The 17932-nt window shown below is 41.5% G+C and overlaps 2 protein-coding genes and 1 long non-coding RNA gene across 3 annotated transcripts in view; 2 read left to right on the forward strand and 1 right to left on the reverse strand.

Annotated features, from left to right (window-relative positions):
• Nucleotides 1–622: 622 nt before the first annotated feature.
• LOC126400798 (uncharacterized) lies at nt 623–9785 on the forward strand. Its single transcript, XR_007571039.1, has 4 exons — nt 623–732; nt 1716–1801; nt 9420–9530; nt 9618–9785. It is a non-coding gene; the product is annotated as an uncharacterized LOC126400798 (long non-coding RNA).
• Nucleotides 2214–12224, reverse strand: zgc:113276 (uncharacterized protein LOC553748 homolog). The gene is made up of 10 exons (XM_050057696.1): nt 12136–12224; nt 11357–11573; nt 8515–8708; nt 8224–8439; nt 5640–6015; nt 3387–3520; nt 3046–3285; nt 2792–2953; nt 2607–2696; nt 2214–2527 (listed from the first exon to the last, which is right to left on the reverse strand). The coding sequence occupies exons 2-10, from the start codon at nt 11571–11573 to the stop codon at nt 2357–2359; spliced, it is 1800 nt and encodes a 599-aa protein (XP_049913653.1). The 5' UTR covers nt 12136–12224; the 3' UTR covers nt 2214–2356.
• Nucleotides 12225–15852: 3628 nt separating this feature from the next.
• The window catches only part of LOC126398880 (uncharacterized), an 8487-nt gene continuing 6407 nt past the window's right edge, over nt 15853–17932 (forward strand). Inside the window, exons 1-3 of the mRNA XM_050058926.1 lie at nt 15853–15943; nt 16059–16177; nt 17440–17536. Coding sequence (XP_049914883.1) covers nt 15932–15943; nt 16059–16177; nt 17440–17536 — 228 coding nt within the window. The 5' untranslated portion in view covers nt 15853–15931. The remainder of the gene's footprint in view (nt 15944–16058; nt 16178–17439; nt 17537–17932) is intronic.

Raw genomic sequence — 17932 nt, forward strand, 5'->3', positions numbered from 1 at the left:
ATATCTCTGGATTTCTATGTGATTTTTTATTATCTGTAAACCTAAATCAACATTTGTGGAGGGCGAAATGGAGCTGTAGTTTTCTGGACACTGTCCTGCTGTCACCATCTAGTGACCAAACTAGGAACTATTATCAATAAAAAAAAAAAAAATGTCTAGTGCTTCCTTCTGTTGCAGGAGCCTTAAAGGAGCTGTACCAGTTTAATGCAGCAATGTTTAATATATTAAAGGGAAAGTTCAGATCTTTTGAAGTGGGGCTATATTAGGTGCTTATCTACAGTCAGTATATTACATACAGTAGATGTCAGTCGGCACACCCCCCGTTTAGAGATCAGGCAGGAGTACCACCCCAGAAGCATCTATTTATCACTGTTGCAATTCAGACTGTTATTGGTGTTTTAATAGTTTGTTTCTAAAAGTATCCTATCTTCTACAAATCAGACAAATATGACCCAAACTACACTGAGCAGGAGACACATGTCAGAGGAAAATTCCAAAATCAAATTCTGCTGAGTAACATGATATGACGTAATAATGGGAAAGGTTACGCAATCACAGGGGGTTCCCAGTTCCAAAATACTCTTCATGGTAAATCAGCTGCTGGGACGCAGCTGCCAACGAACCGATTTGACGGCAGCGATCAGCTGCAAGTGTATCAGCTGAGCAGATCAGCTGATCTCAGGGCTGCTGCTAATGATGATGATGATGATGGATATCTCACAACTACTTGAGGTATTTCCACAAATTGTTATTGTATGGGTGGGTGGATTACTGCACGCAATGTTTCTGTAAGTCATGAATAATATACTTGGAAGACTACTGTGAAGAAACCCATGATATTTTCTAGTAAGCTTACCGAAATCCACCTGATCCAAGTCCCACAGGTTGTGAGTTGGCCAGTGCATCACGAGTTAATTTACACAGAAGGTGTTCTTTTGCCTTTATAAGTATTAATACTGACAAATAATACACTAAAGTAATTACGTTGGAACCCATGCATACTTCTTACTTAGTGTTTTTGAAATATGACCAATGCTTTTTGACGGTGGCTGAAGTTACCATAAAAACAAGTCAGTTTCCCAGGATTCCTGTTGCCTCCTGCTCCCAGGACAGAATATCAATCCCTAGTACAAAACAAGTTTTGTACTATGAATGTCAACTACTGAAGATGGGGAATCATTCTATATATAGACTGATTACAGTCCTGAATCCATTTATAATTTGTAACGACTAATCATTTATTGATTTTTACCGTTATCCTGTTACGCTGTCATGTGTAATGTTACGTCAGTTCATAATAACTTTTGCTGATAGCATTAGCCTGTCTCCGCTCGGTCTGTCGCAGGTAGCCTTACTCTTGGAACCACTGTTTTCTTTTGGAAAATGTACTTTGGATCCTTTCTCCTCTTTGAGATGCAGTCGTCCTGGTCAAAATGGTTACTGCAAGGCACAATGTATCCACAGGAGTGTTCGGATCCATCTGCAGCACAACTAGCCACAACTTTAGCGTGTCCATATCCCAAAAAAGGCAGTCTGTGAAAGCTGCGTGAAGTTCGGCCTGTCGTCTTGTTGGCACAATTCAGACAAGAGCAAACACAAACCATTGTTTTTTATCTTTTTCCAATAGTTTAGATAACACTAAACTACTTTTTCTTTGTTCCAACACAAGCTATATCAGCTACTGCTAACTTTCCCTCCAACTCACGTTTTTCAAGGCTGTCCTCCAGCAGCAAATCTCGTCTCATGAGATTTCGAAGTGTCGCCAGATGGGACAATAACAAAAGGGCCGGACAAGTGAAAGGTAAAGAGAAGCTCCAGACACTAATAATAACAACCTGAGCCAATCTGCTGTAAAAATAACTACTTTTGATGGACATACAGTGACGGTGTTCAGTTGCCCCATGTGCTTCCATTACGGTCAGTGCGCGGCTGCTCGGCTAATGCTGTCTAGCTCAATGGTGCACCAATTCCAAAAATGTTGTTTACATCACTCTCCTTCACATATTCACATAGGGGCATAGGGTCTAGGTTGAAAAATGCTGAAGTTATCCTTTAATGACCTTTGCAGAGGTGACAGACCAAAGCGCTCCCTGTCGTCCATTAATTCCTGATAATGAACACCTCATCAAGCACTGTCCCTCATACTGTATGTTTAAAAATATTGGTCCCTTAAAGATAAATGTTTGTTTATTTGAAGCAGAATTGTTGTTGTAGTTCACAAAAAATCATATATACAGGATTTTAAGTTCATTCCATTTAATCAAAGCCACAAAGGGCTGATTTAATTTTCCTTTGACCTGGATAATCAAGAATAGATGACTGCTCACTCACGAGCCTCTCAGGCTAAACTGTAAAGTTAAAGCCACAGCAGGCCTTGCATCTGTTGAATATATTCTTCAGTTTTAGATTTCTCCCCACTCAGTTCAGAAGCCTCTGTGTTGTCGTGCTGTTGACGGCGCATGATGTCTTTGGCGATCCGCATGCTGGCAGCCTGTCCACCTGCCAGGTTTACTGCATGAGGTCCAACCTGTGTGCAGGGAAAATGACATATTATTGTAAAGAACTACTTTTGGACATCAAAATAATAGAAATAGTAGACAACCTACCCGTAAAGCAGTGTACTGCCCCATCAGGTAGAGCGGGCACCCTTCTGCCCACTGTAAGCTTTCTGATATGCACGGCCAGCCATCTAATACCTTGATGGAGGGACACATGTAATGAATCCGTCAGGACTGCCATGTTCAGGTTACAAATATGACACATGCTATTATTATTTGTATGTTTAACCCACCTGAATGGGGAATTCCTTCATCGCCTCAGAAAGCAAAGGGTCCTGTTTGACATCAAGTTTGCAGCCGGTGGCGAGCCAGATCATGTCTCCAGTCCAGTGGTCCCCAGTGCTGAGGGAGAGGCTCCAGGCCTGACTCCTGTAGCACCAGCTGGCTTCACTCACCTGCATGAGATTCAGACAGAAACTTCACCACGTACCTCACCTTATCTCATCTCACTCTCAAAAGCTAGCCCCTAGCCTAGATGCACATGTACCTGACAGTATGTCCTCACATCCACCTGTCCATTCAGAATGAACGGCTGCAGGTGGATGTAGGCCTCTGGTGTTACGGCTCCTCCTTTCCTCGCCTGGCGAATCATAGCCAGCCGTTTGTGGAGACTCCGTTCATTGTAGAACTGCCGCAGGTAGGCTTGGCCATCCATCTTGATGCCGTGCTCCACGTGAGAGTAACGGCCCACCAAGCTCTCCACGTCGCCCACATCAAACTGCTTTAACTGCGGAGCAAACAAAGAAGACTGATCCAGGTGCTGGAGGTAGACAGGTGTATATCTCCAGTAATGGTTGGTCTTCATGCAGTGTCACACTGTCACTAGACCTGAAGGTGCTTCCTCATGACCCATGTGACATGGCTGGCACCTTGCTGCAGGGCAATTGAGACGACATGAGCGCTGGTCAGACCTCCACCAACTACCAATACTCTCTGCCCTGCCTCACACACTACACACAGTTCTACACACACATAGGCAGTGGTGGAATAAGAATTTAGATCTTTTACTTAAAGCTGTAGCTGGTAACTTTAATAAAAAATAACTTTTTGTCATATTTGCTGTAACTGTCACTACATCCACACAGTTTTACATACTCCTCCTCTTTGTAGTGCACAAACTGTGATTGGTTGTTTTAGTTGCGGTGGATTCTATGAGGAGGCAGAGGAACAATTTTTTTTTCAGATTTTCTGTCTCACTACAAACAGCATTAACTTTGAACACAGGTAAAAATCATAGTTCAGTCAGGACCTCTTTAGTCAAAGAAACTTTATTTCCATTACCAGTATTATATTTGTGCTGGATTATATTTGAGACTGGATTGTTACTGCTGTGAGTGTATAGTGACAGTTTCAGCAAATATGATGAAAAGTTATTTTTAAGTGTAAGTAGCAATATCACAGTGTTAAAATACTCTGTTACAAGTAAAAGTCCTGCATTCAAAACTTTACTTAAAGATGTACTATGCAGGATTTTCCTGAAGAACAATGCATAGACTCATACAGAAGTAATTCCTCTGAATCATCACTTATAGTTTGTGAATTTTTCTGCAGAGAATCTGCCATCTGTCTGTATTTTCTCATTTTCTTCTTATTTTCAGTGTTTGGGACGTTATAGGAGTGTACCTCCACAGTGCTCAGGTGACGGCGGGGCTTTATAAAAACCAGGTGCCAGACTGTACACAACAGGAATTTAAGAGACACCGTGCCAAAAAAATGCAAATATAGCTGAGCAAAATGCCAAATGAGAGTGAATTGCGGTTGGCTTTACTTTAACTTTTGCTAGCGAGTGTGCTTATAATCAGTAACAAACAATCCTGCATAGTATAGCTTTAAGTTAAAAGTAGAAAATTATGAGCAACAAAAAGTAGGAAAAGTAAAAAGTACTCATTCGGTAGCAGAACGGCCCCTGTCATTGTAATGTTACCGCATCATCTGTTATATTATCCGATTATTATTACTATAACATTATTATTAATGCTTTGTAGCTGTCAAGGTGGAGCTTTAACTACCATACTTTTTAAACTTTGATATTTGGTAATTAAGGCCTTATCCAGTGTCTAAGATTTAGGGGGATTTAGTGGCATCTAACAGTGAGGACTGCAGATTGCAACCAGCTGAAACTTCTCTCAGTTTCAGGAGATTTTTAACATGAGCCGAATTATCTGCAGACGTCTCTTTCTCTCCAAAACAGACTGGCCAGGTGATTAAAACAAGTTAAAATACAAAATAAAGCAGTTTCTCATCACAAATCAGTGTTTCTCTGATGCTGTTTGGCACACTGTACGTAACCTAGTACCTGCTAATCTTATCTTATCTTTATCTGATAACTTAAGATCCAGACATTCAGAGGTTTTTACTGGGAGTTGAATTATCCTCTGAGGTCTCTTCCTCTCCAAAACAAACTGACAACCGAAGAAGCAGTTTCACCAAAAAAAAAAGAAAAAAAAAAGTGTTTTTCTGATGCTGCTCATCGCGAAGGGGCTGCTGACTATGGTGGCCGATGCAAAAAATGCAAATGGCCCTATTTAGAGCCAGTGTTTGGTTTGAAACATGATGACGCAACATGGTAATCTCGGTAGACAAGCACTCACTCCCAATGTGGATATTTAAAGTTTATTCTAAGGTAACAAAAACACAATGATTCTTATTTTCAGGTGACAATACACTAAAGAAAACATCCTTATTATATTATATTTCATTTCTGCCAGTATATCAGCCTTAATCTTACACACTGGACCTTTAACAATACATCATTTTAGAAACTCATGATACATTTTATGTTTATCTGTTTATCTCTATCTAAAACTGTCATACCATATTAATGTAGCAGGTAAGTACAAGTATTTTATAATTGTCAAGTAAATTCATTTAGTTACGTTCCACCACTGTACACAGGCATAAAGAACTGTCAAAAGAAAGTGCTGCAGTGAGGATGGGGCATCAAATCACCACTGACGTCTGCAGAAACATGGAGACCTCAAGTGAAAGCAAAGTGTTATTGAATATTCTGGCAAAAGAAAACACAACATTCAGTGTTATACCAGTTATTCTCATAACCCTTGCTGAAACATTCATTCTTACCTTGAGTGGAGGAAGTCTCTTTCTGGATGTCTTTTAGTTTTTGCCGAGCAGTTGGCAGGTGGTGCATGAGGTGCACTGTGTGTTGCAAGCGCTCGTCTGGGTAGCTCTCTCCAATACCTTTCACCCATGAAGGGATGTTTGCCATCTGGGCACGGGTTGGACCTGTCGCCATAACAACCTGGCGGGCTTTTAGGATGACACCATCTTGAAGTTGGACTTGAAAATATTTCACCCTCTTCCCTTCAGTCACTCTCATGGCCTCATCCACTTTTATCCTGTCAGTCTCTTCCTCCATCTCTTCCTTGTCCTCAGTCACAGGAGTGATGCGCTCCACTGTTCCCTTCGTCAGCACTTTGTCCAGGTTGTATCTGTCCACCTGCGTGTTCAGATTCATCAACTCAACAACTCAGGAAACATGCTCAGATTTAGGCGCTCATGCTGCCTAAAGCTTGAAGCTTGCAAATATTTTTCCATCTACTGTAACTGTCAGTAAATCCAACGAAGACCAGAACCAACAATGTGTTTGTCTCTCAGTACTCTACTCAATACTCATTAGGGCTGGGTTGTTTAAAAAATTATGATACCAGTATGCTTTAAGTGATACCAGTCCAATAGAGTACTTCATTTGATAACCATAATTTCAAGAGTTTTGGAGGCATCTTGACATGCTGAACTGCCAACTCCCTGAAACACACTGTAATCGACTTCTTATCAGACTGTATGGGTTGCATCTGCTGCTGCAGGAGTGTGAGCTCTGCACCGGGGACAGTTGCAAGACTCTGACAGGGAGTCAGAAGACAGGGCTAACTGTTCCTCACATGGCTACTGTTACCTAACAATTATTAATGGGTTTAACGACAGAGTTGAACCGTTCCAGGTTGCTTTCATAATAGGTACGCACTGCTCAGCTTTTTACATTAGTAATGTCGTTCTGTACCTGAGTACACTTGCGTCATCATCTATGTGACATTTTGGTTGTGTTACAGTGTAGAAAAGGCTGCGGTGTCTGCAGATGGACACCGCAACCCCAGGGACCATCATCACAGAGGACCGGTAGGGCAACAAGGCAAAGCTCTGCTCCTGGTTGAAGGAGGAGCCAGCATCGAAAACTCCTTGCTGTCACTCTAAATAGCAGCCCACTTCTATATTTTGATAGAGCTGGTTTTCACACCTGATGTGTACCATACTGGAGTACACATGACCCTTACTTGATACCACCTTTTTAAGTTGATGCAAGCACAGATCAGCATACTCTGCTTGGGTACAGTAAACTGTGTTAGTGTTCACACTACTCAAAAAGAACTGGACTTGGGGGTCAACTGTACTGGGATCCAGGGCCAGATCTCTGAAATGAAACCCCCTCAATGTTCGTGTAAATTCGCTGGCACTGTTTAATGGCATGGTGTCAGATGTTAGCTGCTGTGCTAGCTCATGCTAACTGGGCAGATGTAGGGCCAACTGTCTTGCCAGTACTGGGAGGAGAGCAGCTCTGGAGACGGCAGCAACAGAAAGTTTGCTGGGCAATAAGAACTCCAGCTCTAACTCTCATCTTTACAAATGAGCCACAAATATATAATATATTTCACATCTATGTCTCTCTCACACACACACACACACACACACACACACACACACACACACACACACACACACACTATGAGGGGTCAAACGTATCAGCACACACACACACTGCATTCACTGTGTACTTGATACGTGTAAATTGCGTGTGCAACCATCACCCTGTACTTGCTTCGCGTGCACTGCGTGTGCATTCACCGTGTACTTGTTACACATGCAATGCGCGTGCAATGCCTGCACACGCCTAGACGTGTGGCTATTAGACGTGCGTGTGTAGACACATCATGTAATCACAGGGGTCAAAAGTGTCAGCTGTTGAAGCAACAACGCGTCGTGTTACGGACGTGTGACACGTAGCATCGCTATGCTAACTCTGCTAATCAGACGTGCGTGCGTAGACACGTCATGTATCACAGGGGTCAAAAGTGTCAACTCTTCAAGCAACAACACATCGTGTTACGGACGTGTGACACGTAGCATCGCTATGCTAACTCTGCTAATCGGACGTGCGTGCGTAGACACACAGGTGTAGTGTATGTGTAGCGTTTGTAATGCGCTGTGCACGCGTACTGATAAGACGTGTGAGCGCGTCGTGTGAGTGGAGTGCACAACGCCTGCGCGTCATGTAGCGGGCGTGTGTGTAACACTCGTGTCTCCATAGTAACCCTATGTAAAATGTAGGCGTGCGCTCAAGTGGTTTCATTAGATCTGATGTGTCCTAAGTAGGCGCAAGTGACGCGTTGTAGTGTGGTTGGGTGAAACGTTTGACCCCTCATACACACACACACACACACACACACACCATCTTCCATCACTTTAGAGGACATTACATTGACTTATATTCAGTTCTTGCAGACTTAACCCTAACTCTAACAACCTCATCATTTTTATTATGGGAACTTGAAGGCGAGTCCCCACAATTTGAGTGTGTAAACAGATTTCTGTTCTCACAACATGAGTACTGTAATACACACACATACACACACATACAATCACTGTGTCTGACCTGATCTTTAAAGAAATCCACACTGAGTTTGGTTCCTGGCAGACTGAAGGATAAACTCTTCTTCAGTGTTGAGGTGATGTTGAGACGTTTCCTCTCCTTCTGTCCGAGCCTCATGTCATTGAAAAATGCGTTTTCGTCCAGAATATAAATCTGATCTGGAAGACTGTGAAGCTCCGCTGAACGATCAGACTTTATAACAAACTCCTGCAGCGCTTTCTGACAAAGAAAGATACATGTAAGTGCTTATTTACATGAATGTAAAGTGATTTTCCTCGATGTTTGTGTTTATACCTTATTGAGAGGGTCTGTGTGCACCAGTGTGTGTGAGCGCAGATGAGGGATGTTCAGAGCTGTGAACTGGCTCTCCCACAGAGAGGTCCACTCTCCATAGGAATCTACTACTTGAAGATTCATCGGCTGGCAGTCGACCCTCTTTGATACCATTGACTTTTCTAGTCGCTCCTCCAGTGTCAGGCCTGTGGAGACTAATCACAAACCACATAAAACTGAACTGTGAGGCCACACGAGAAAAAAAGGAAGCACAATTCTGCTTGGTTGTTGGAAATCACATGAGTCTCAAAATGCAGAAGTATTAGCAGTAACAAAGCGGCATTCATTTATTTGGTGTTTTATATGTAAGGTAGTCTGGTTCCTTGTTTCTCGTTTCTGGTTCCTGACTGCTGAGTCACCACTGAAATCTGACACCGCAGTTCAAATGTAATGAATGAAAGAAGTGAAACTAAACCGCAATTAGGTCTGATTATCGGGAAAACACTGAACTCATTACTGCTGGGATCAAATCAAACGTGTGGCCGGTCAGCCAGATGACAACCAGGACTGATATGTCAGAAGTATTAATAAGTCAAATGACGCAAAAGTCAGAATTACAACAAACTAATAAAAAAGCAATTACTTACTACATCAAGATAGCAATTGACGTAGCTGGCCACCAACGTCTTTCAGTGATTGATATTTAGTTCACTTTAGGCTGTGACATTTGATGACCAAAATGTGTCAGTGTCATTTTGACATGGAACACTGATGACAGTTGATGTTGATATTTTGTTGGTTTTAAGTTGTCATTAAGTGTTACATCGGCCCCTGGAATGACGTCACAGTAGCCGTCTTCCTCCCCCTCCCTTCTCTCTTTCTGTGTGTGTGTGTGTGTGTGTGTGTGTGTGTGTATGTGTCTGCAGGTATGCCGGAGTCAGGGCGGAGCCACCAGGTGCACCTCATTGCCATAATCAAGACCTCTTCTTATACTCAGCTCTGCCATCTCCACCCTGCCAGATCGTAATCTCTACGTAGTTAGTGTTACGCTCAAGCCTTGAATTTGCGCTCTGTTTTTTGAAAGTTTTTTCCCGTGACTAATTTTTGCTCCTCTGTGTCTTCAGTCTCACCGCTCCTGACTCCGGCCCTGCCTCCTCATCCCCACTGGAATTACCCAAACCGCTCAGCCATCATTATACCTCTTTGTCCCTGACCATGCTCTCCCTCAACTCCTCTGGATCCGCTCCCCAACCTGCTGCTCTATCTCCAACCCTTGCATCCCTGGCTCTACAATAAATACAATTAACTGATTCCTGACTCCTGCCCGTGTCTGCATTTGGGTTCACTTACTATTGCCCTTAACATTAAGTCAGCAAAATCCAACGTCTTCCAGACATCTCATGCCAACGTCATCTTGACGTAGAGTAATGATATATAGGTGAGGTATGGAGAACAAAACCCAACGTCTGCAAAACGTCATAATGTTAACGTCCACACAATGCGAAATTCTAATGTCCTTAGAAATATAAAAAAAATAGTGTGAACCTGATTTTTTCCCAATCTAAATTTAACATCTGACCGGACGAACTGCTTGGGCAGTGACTTGCGGCATCAGACACTGACGAATAAAGACATCCCTTAACGTCAGCATGATACATGCTGGTGTCAGGTGGAAACACGGCGGGACAAGAACGAAAGTTAAGGTGGTGAAAGTCCGAGTGGGGCGGGTGGGTTCAACAAACACCCAGGACTTTCACCCAGGAGAGTGGTGTTCACGTCCCGTAAGATCAGAAAGCCAAACCCTACACTTTTTTCCTAAATCCAACCACGTGTTTTTGTTGTTGGGGTAAAAAAAAGAAACGTTGGTTCTTGTTGTTGTACGGACGTAGTGCTTTAATTTTCAAAGAGACTGTATTTAAATGTTAAAATTTCCTGTGAAAACGAAAGTGCATTTTGAAGACGACAATACATGTAACAGGCAGAACTTGACACGGTGTCCCAGAACGTCAACAACCAACGTACCCACGGTACCTTGCACGTCGTATGTGGACGTGGAAAGTCCATGACCAAGTATGTCAACATGTGACGAGGTCAGAGTGAGAATGTGTTGCATTTTGACGTCCAGTGCCAGAAGGAGACAAAGTCCAAATAATGAGACAGATTTATTGATTCATAGTTTTGTTAATGAATCATAAATTAAATTATATCTCACAAAGTCAAGACGAGGAAATAGCTAGAGTTGTTTTCAGATTCTAATTTGCAAATAAGGCTGTAACTAACAGTTTTGATAATCAGTTGATTAATACTTTGACCAATTTTGAAGACAATAAAAAAATGTCTTCAAAATGGCTTGTTTTGTCTGACCAACATACGTTTTCAGTCGGACTAACATGTTTACATGTATTTTAAAAGTCCGGTTTTAGTCGGACTAAACACTGTGAGAGAAGTTTTTTCATACAGAGAATGTTTTGAAGCTGGCATTGTGAACAAAGGCTTATCCATGGATTAATTAAATTGCAGTTGGTGCATTCAGTCCGTTTATTCCTGTGTCAGTCCACTTTACTGAACATGATTTTTATGAATTGAAATGCTAGATTTCCTTTTTAGTGTCTTATTGAGTTAATATCAATATCTGGTCTAAATTTCATGTGAATAGTTGCATTGGAAATATGCGTAATAAAAAAAATGTGACTTGCTGAGTACTTGTTTCCCCTGTATGTCAAAAAGAATTAGCAAATGAATGCATTTGGTTTTTACACAGCGTCCCGTCGTTTTTAAAATCTGGGTTGAATGACAATAAGTCAAACTTATGAAATTGTATCTCATGATTATGATTTAGTGAGTAAAGTGAAGCACATGGTACCAGCTCTCGCTCTCCTTTTCTTCTTGCCGCTGCAGCGTTTGTTGTTGTTGGGTGTCTCTTGGTTTGTCTGAGGCCTCGGAGGGTCCGAGGAGAAAGGGGAGAGGGGTGAGTCATGTCCTGGGTCTGAGTTTGCATCAGGGTCGGTGTTGGATAGCAGGCTAGCAAGGGTCAAGGCATGAGGACCAGCCCCTATTATTAACACATCGAGTATCACCATCTGAAACACACACACACACACACACACACACACACGGAGACAATAGACAGAGAAAGGATAGTATTATACGCATACAGTCAGGAACAAGGGTGGGACAGGTTGTAGTACTTTCAAAGCCTGTTTTGTAACCAGAGTCAGCTCCTTAAACTGTCAAATGTCACTCTCACTCAATGGTGGTTTACTCTGATACATCAGTGGATAGTTTACGTGTGTTTAGTACTTTCATTTCAATTTTCATTTTTTTTATTCACATTAAGCAAAGAACATTAGGAGGCAGCTTTGATTATGATGCACATTTTTGTTTCTATAAAACATTCACATGGCTAAATCCTAGTTTCCAAAACTCACAACTAAAGATTTCAGTTTCAAACACCGCAACATGAGCAAACTTCATCTGATTTCAGCTGTTTGTCATCTCACATTCACACCAGTATTAAACAAGTGCACTGTAGAGGTCAACGTTACTCAACAACCTCAGCTGCTACAATGATGAAACAGACACGCACATCATGAAGAATCTTACGTACTGTATATACAGTGTATGTTCAGTGTGTGACAGTACCTGGTTGAGTTGAGATTGGTGCCAGCTTCGGTGGATGGTGGTAGACCTGAAGTTTTGCGACAGTGGCGTGTGCTTCTCATGTAACTCAATCCACCTCAGTGCCTACAGATTTAGCCGGACTTCACTGGCTCAACGGGGAAAGCTTGAAATAGCTTCAGTGTGTGTGTGTGTGTGTGTGTGTGTGTGTGTATACATGTGTTTGTTTGTGTGTGTGCTTGTATAAATTTAGTAACACAACTCATCCAAGAGTAAAAAGCAGTAAAGGTGTTTCACTAGCAGATATGTTTGTGATTGTATACACACAGACTTCTGTAACATAAGCATCTTTTATTTACGCTGGTAAAAGTCTCATTGAGATCAAAATATCTTTTCAAGAGTCCGCAAGGAGGAGAAAGGAGTTTAAATAACATCTAGTTGGAGAAGTAGTTCCACATATTTAGAAATGTTGATTTAACACCTAAAAACCATGCACATGTTACATATTCATAGTTTTCAGAAACTTGCGTATAATGCAAACATATTCTTCTGATGACCGGGCTGACACTGGATTGTTCCTGAGTTTCATGGTAACATGGACTGGACCAAGGATTACACATCATTTTGCCTCCTCCGTAGTGGTGTGATTACACAGGACTGTATGTGACAACAGACATACTGTATAAAGCTGAACCACCGTAAGCCACTCTAAGTTTGGTACTTCTGTGCCCATGTATACGAGCTGTACTAAGACGTCTGACTTCAGATATGTGTGTTAAATATGCAAGTAAAGACAACGGACTCTTGTGGAGTTATTTTACTCATCTAAGTGAAAACACATCACAATATTCACAATCCATCCATTCATTTTCATCAGCTTGGCCAAGCAAAGCACCCCAGACGTCCCTTTACCCAGCAACGCTTTCCAGCTCCTCCTGAGGGCTAGGGGCGTCACTAGACCTAAGACTGTACTGGGGCACAGCTGGGGCACAGAGAATGCACGCGAGTGCGCCAAGCCCGCGAGCAAAATTTTTTTACTTATTTATAATAAAAAAGCTTAAATAGTGCTTTAAACTATACAATCAGATCAGATTATGTTGTTGACTGGATCTTTGATTAACCACCTGAATGAACTGATGCATTTGGCCTACTTGTGCACTTGCAAAATCGAATTTGGGGCGACAAAACCAGATATTTTTAGCCATTTTTCTGGTGACAAAACCAGATATTTTTAGCCGTTTTTCTGGTGACAAAACCGGATATTTTCAGCCATTTTTCTGGTAACAAAACCGGATATTTTCAGCCATTTTTCTGGTGACAAAACCAGATATTTTTAGCCATTTTTCTGGTGACAAAACTGGATATTTTCAGCCATTTTTCTGGTGACAAAACAATATAAGAACCATGATGGTGGGACATTCTGTCACTTCACAGTTGTCCAAAACATGTGGTTTGTNTATATGAAGTGACTGATAACAAGATCTGTATAATGGATTGTAAAGAAATTCGTCAGGTTTTTATTTTGTAGACACTTGATCTGTATTTGTAGCGTGAATGGGATGACAGCACAATGATGTGTGGTATCAGTGGAAAGCTCCGCTCCTGTCCTTTCATTTGATATGCGTGGCATTTCTGTGCGAGCCTGCATTCGCGAGTAATCCATCCAAGAGTAATGTGTGTGCAAAGCTGTATGAAAGCTCTGTTATACATAATTTTAGTGTAAATTTATCTTTTTTTTTTTTCGCTGTAAAAACATTGGACTACCGACAAGTGCTTCTCGCTATGATGCACGGTCGCGGAGAAAATCCATAGAGAAGAACAGGTGTGAATTTGGACGCACTATGCGTCGTTCTGGCCCGTAGCCATGTGCGCACTGTGTACGAGGAGTGAATGGAGTAGCACATGAATGAATTACCATATATATACCGTGTATGCTATGTGGAGTTAAAACTCTGAAGTGAATTTTTTACTGGTGAAATTTTTACTGGGGCACTGCAGATCAATACTGGGGCACGTGCCCCAGTAAAATCTGTCTGGCGATGCCGATGCTGAGGGCTCCTGAGGCATTCCCAGGCCAGATGAGATATATAATCCCTCAAGCATGTCCTGGGTCTGCCCCGGGGGCTCCTGCCAGTGGGACGTGCCCATAACACCTCTAACAGGAGGCGCCCAGGAGGCATCCTGATCAGGTGCCCGAACCACCTCAACTGACCCCTTTCGATGCGAAGGAGCAGTGGCTCTACTCCGAGCTCCCTCCGAATGTCCGAGCTCCTTACCCTATCTCTAAGGCTGAGCCCAGCCACCCCACGGAGAAAACTCATTTTGGCAGCTTGTATCCGCAATCTCAATCTTTTGGTCACTACCCAGAGTTCATGACCATAGGTGAGGGTTGGGACGTAGATGGACCAGTAAATCGAAAGCTTCGCCTTCTGGCTCAGCTCCCTCTTCACCACAACGGTGTGTAGCACTCACATCACTGCAGATGCCGTACCAAACTGCAGATCCATCTCGTACTCACTCGTGTTCTACCCTCACTCGTGAACAAGACCCCAAAACACTAGAACTCCCTCGCTTGAGGCAGTAACTGTCTCCCAACCCAGAGGGAGCAATCCACCGTCTTCTGGCAGAGAACCATGAACTCAAATTTGGCTTCACACTTGGCTGCAGTGCATGCTGGAGGTCACAGTGTGATGAAGCCAACAGAACCACATCATCTGCAAAAACACAATTCTGAGCTTCCCAAACCAGACCCCTTCCTCCCCCTGGCTGCACCTCAAGATCCTGTCCATGAAAATCAGAAACAGGATCAGTGACATGGAACAGCCCTGGTGGAGGGCAACACACGCCAAGTATGCGGATGCAGCTCTCACTTTGGTCAAACAGGGACCGGATGGCTTGTAGCAGAGACACCAGTACTCTGTAATCCCGCAGTACCCCCCACAAGACTCCCCAAGGGATGCGGTCGCAAGTCTTATCCAAGTCCACAAAACACATGCTGAGTGGGTGGGCAGAATCCCATGACCTCGGGTAAAGAGCTGGACCACTGTTCGGCCATGTTTACCTTTCAATAAAATACCACCCTGACATAACGTGAAGCCAAAACACAACAAACTGAGCATCCCAGTTTGTGAACAACCGTTACTTTTCTCTTCCGTTTCTGGCTGGATACATCAGACACACATAGTATCACATTTTTATTGTTTACTCTCGACTACAGAGTTATTTACTGTCACAGAGGAAGTCAGATTCTTCCAGTAGTTCCCATGTCTAATGTGGCAAACTAAAAGAGACGGTTGTCATTTCCTCTTCTCTCTGTTCAGCGTTTTGTGTCTTTACGCTAATTTTTGACAGTAAGTGTGGTAGCTGTCAGGTTATTGGAGGGCTACTGATAATAATAAAGGAAGTGAACAAGCAGTAAAGGAATAAAAAGGTGTTTCATTTGACGTGTTAACTGCTCTATGCCACACAGTACAGGATGGTGTATGTCAGAGTAAGATGACCTTCATTAGTGAGACCTCTGCTGCTGTTAGAAAAATCTGCATCAACAATAAAATAACTTCACTGATCACGTCTTACCTCTTTCTCAAGTTCTGTTTTCGAACAAAATTCATACACCCTTTCCCCTTTTCATTTAAGATTTACTCATCTTCATTAACTTCCCCTTCTGACATCAGTTCCACATCCATGGTCGCGTCGGTGGCCCTTCGTTCCCACTTCCCTTTCTGGTCATACAAAGCAGAAGCACAAACGCACTTTAAAAGACTGGCACTGTCACTGGTGTGAGTCTTTGACATTATCAGGAACAGACGCTGTCGGCACCATGGACCTGCAGGTGGGTGACACAATCTTTGAACACTGAACACCACTAGATACACTGAGATGAGATGCATTTCATGATTGTGTATATTGGTTGGTGTTAAATTTGTTAATTCATTCCCAAACGTCAGGATTCTCGGGTTAAGGGGGGCGTGCTGATTGTCCACCAGATCTATGATGGAAAGCACCAGTATGAAGTGGAGAATGTGGTGAAGTACAAAAAAGAGATTGGAGAAAAGATGTTCGTCAGGTATGAATCAGATACATTGTTCCACAGATGCTTTATTTTTGACTAATATAACCAAACTTTTTTTTCAGAGTCTCTCACCAAACCTCTATTTATTGTATCATACTATTTTAAGAATAAATACAAATAAGAGGTATTTTATTTGTGTGGCACATTTCAAGCACTGACCACAAAGTGTTTTACTTTGTAAATGTAAAGTAGAAATGCATTAACAAATGAACAAATAGTAAGATACATTACAGACGCCATGAGAACAAAGGCATTAAAAGCTTTAACAAAATGTGATTTTTGACAAAAGGCATTGAAAGAACATTAAACAAAAATAAATGAGGTGCAATTTTTTACATGTAAAGTTTATAAAAACCTGTTAAATAATTAAAATTTAAACTCTGATATAAGAGGAAATTTAAAAAATAAACTCTAGCAGGTAAGAAGAATAAATAAGGCAAAAAAAAAAATTATTTCATGATTTAAAGTTCAGACAGAAGAACAAACACTAATAATACACGACTTTATAATGGGGCTGATAAGTAGTAAGAAATGTTTTTACAATGTTATTTATACCTGAAACTAATAATTGATTGATTTTGTGACTGAAAATAAGTGACTACTATTTTGGTAATTGATTCATAAATTCAGACAACTATCGTTCAAAAATTTCAAATACTCGCTGGTTTCAGATCCTCTAATGGGGTTTCCTACTTTTCTTTCTTGTAATTTATTTCACAGTATTTTGGGGGTTTTGCCCTGTTGGTCTTAAAAAACAAGAGATTTGAGAGATTCTCCAGACTAAATAATTAAGCAATGGATTGAGAAAATAATTTGCAGATTAATAACCAGTTGTTGCAGCAGTAATAAAACACGTGTAACTAAACTTATTTCTTTTTTTTTTTTTTTTTTTGGTTTGTTTGTTTGTTTTTGATAGAGCATTTCAAATTGTAGGTATTATTAAATAATCATGACTTAATAAGCAACATCAGAGTCTTCAAAAAAAAAAAAAAAAAATTACATTATTTATTTTAGATTTTAAAATTTAAACACCCAAAAACTTAATCAGGACTGCGTGGTTTGATCAGACAACAACCTACCAGCTGTCATCAGACTTAGATTAAAATACTTCTCAACCCTAACTGGAGGATGAGAGTATGTGACATCACCTTTTTGCAAATAAGCCTTTAAAAACCAATAAAAAGAACCCTTTAGTAAATATTTTGATTACACTGATACAAAAACCTTTAATAAAGTTTAAAGCTTTTTTCTTTCAGGAGAGGAGACAAACTGATGCAGATTAACAACATGGACCTGCAGGACGTCCCACCTGAGGAGTTCGCACAGCTGTTAGCTAAAGATAATCCAATGCTGGTGAGTTCATGTCCTCCACATTGAACACACTAAAGGTAGAGTTTATATTTCAGATGCGATAATCACAGCATCTCCAGGACATATTGTTGCATGAGGCTCCACTAGACACACTCGGGGGCAAAAGTATTCAGTATTGAGTCTTTTTGCATAGTAATTGTGCCTGTTTTGTTTTAATCCTGTATGGAATTAGGATGAAAATAAAACTTTAGGCGAACTTTGCTGACATGTCATTAACTGTTTATATTTAAATTATTCTAAAACTAGTCCATACCTATTGAGTGCACAGTTGCCCACGTACAGTTTCACATGGTGTGTGTTTGGGATACAGGTCATAGGAAATTACAGATTAAATAGTCAACTGAACCCATTAAGAAGAGCAATGTATTCAGACAGAGT

This window comes from Epinephelus moara, chromosome 1 (genome assembly GCF_006386435.1).
Source record: "Epinephelus moara isolate mb chromosome 1, YSFRI_EMoa_1.0, whole genome shotgun sequence".
Lineage (NCBI taxonomy): Eukaryota > Metazoa > Chordata > Actinopteri > Perciformes > Serranidae > Epinephelus > Epinephelus moara.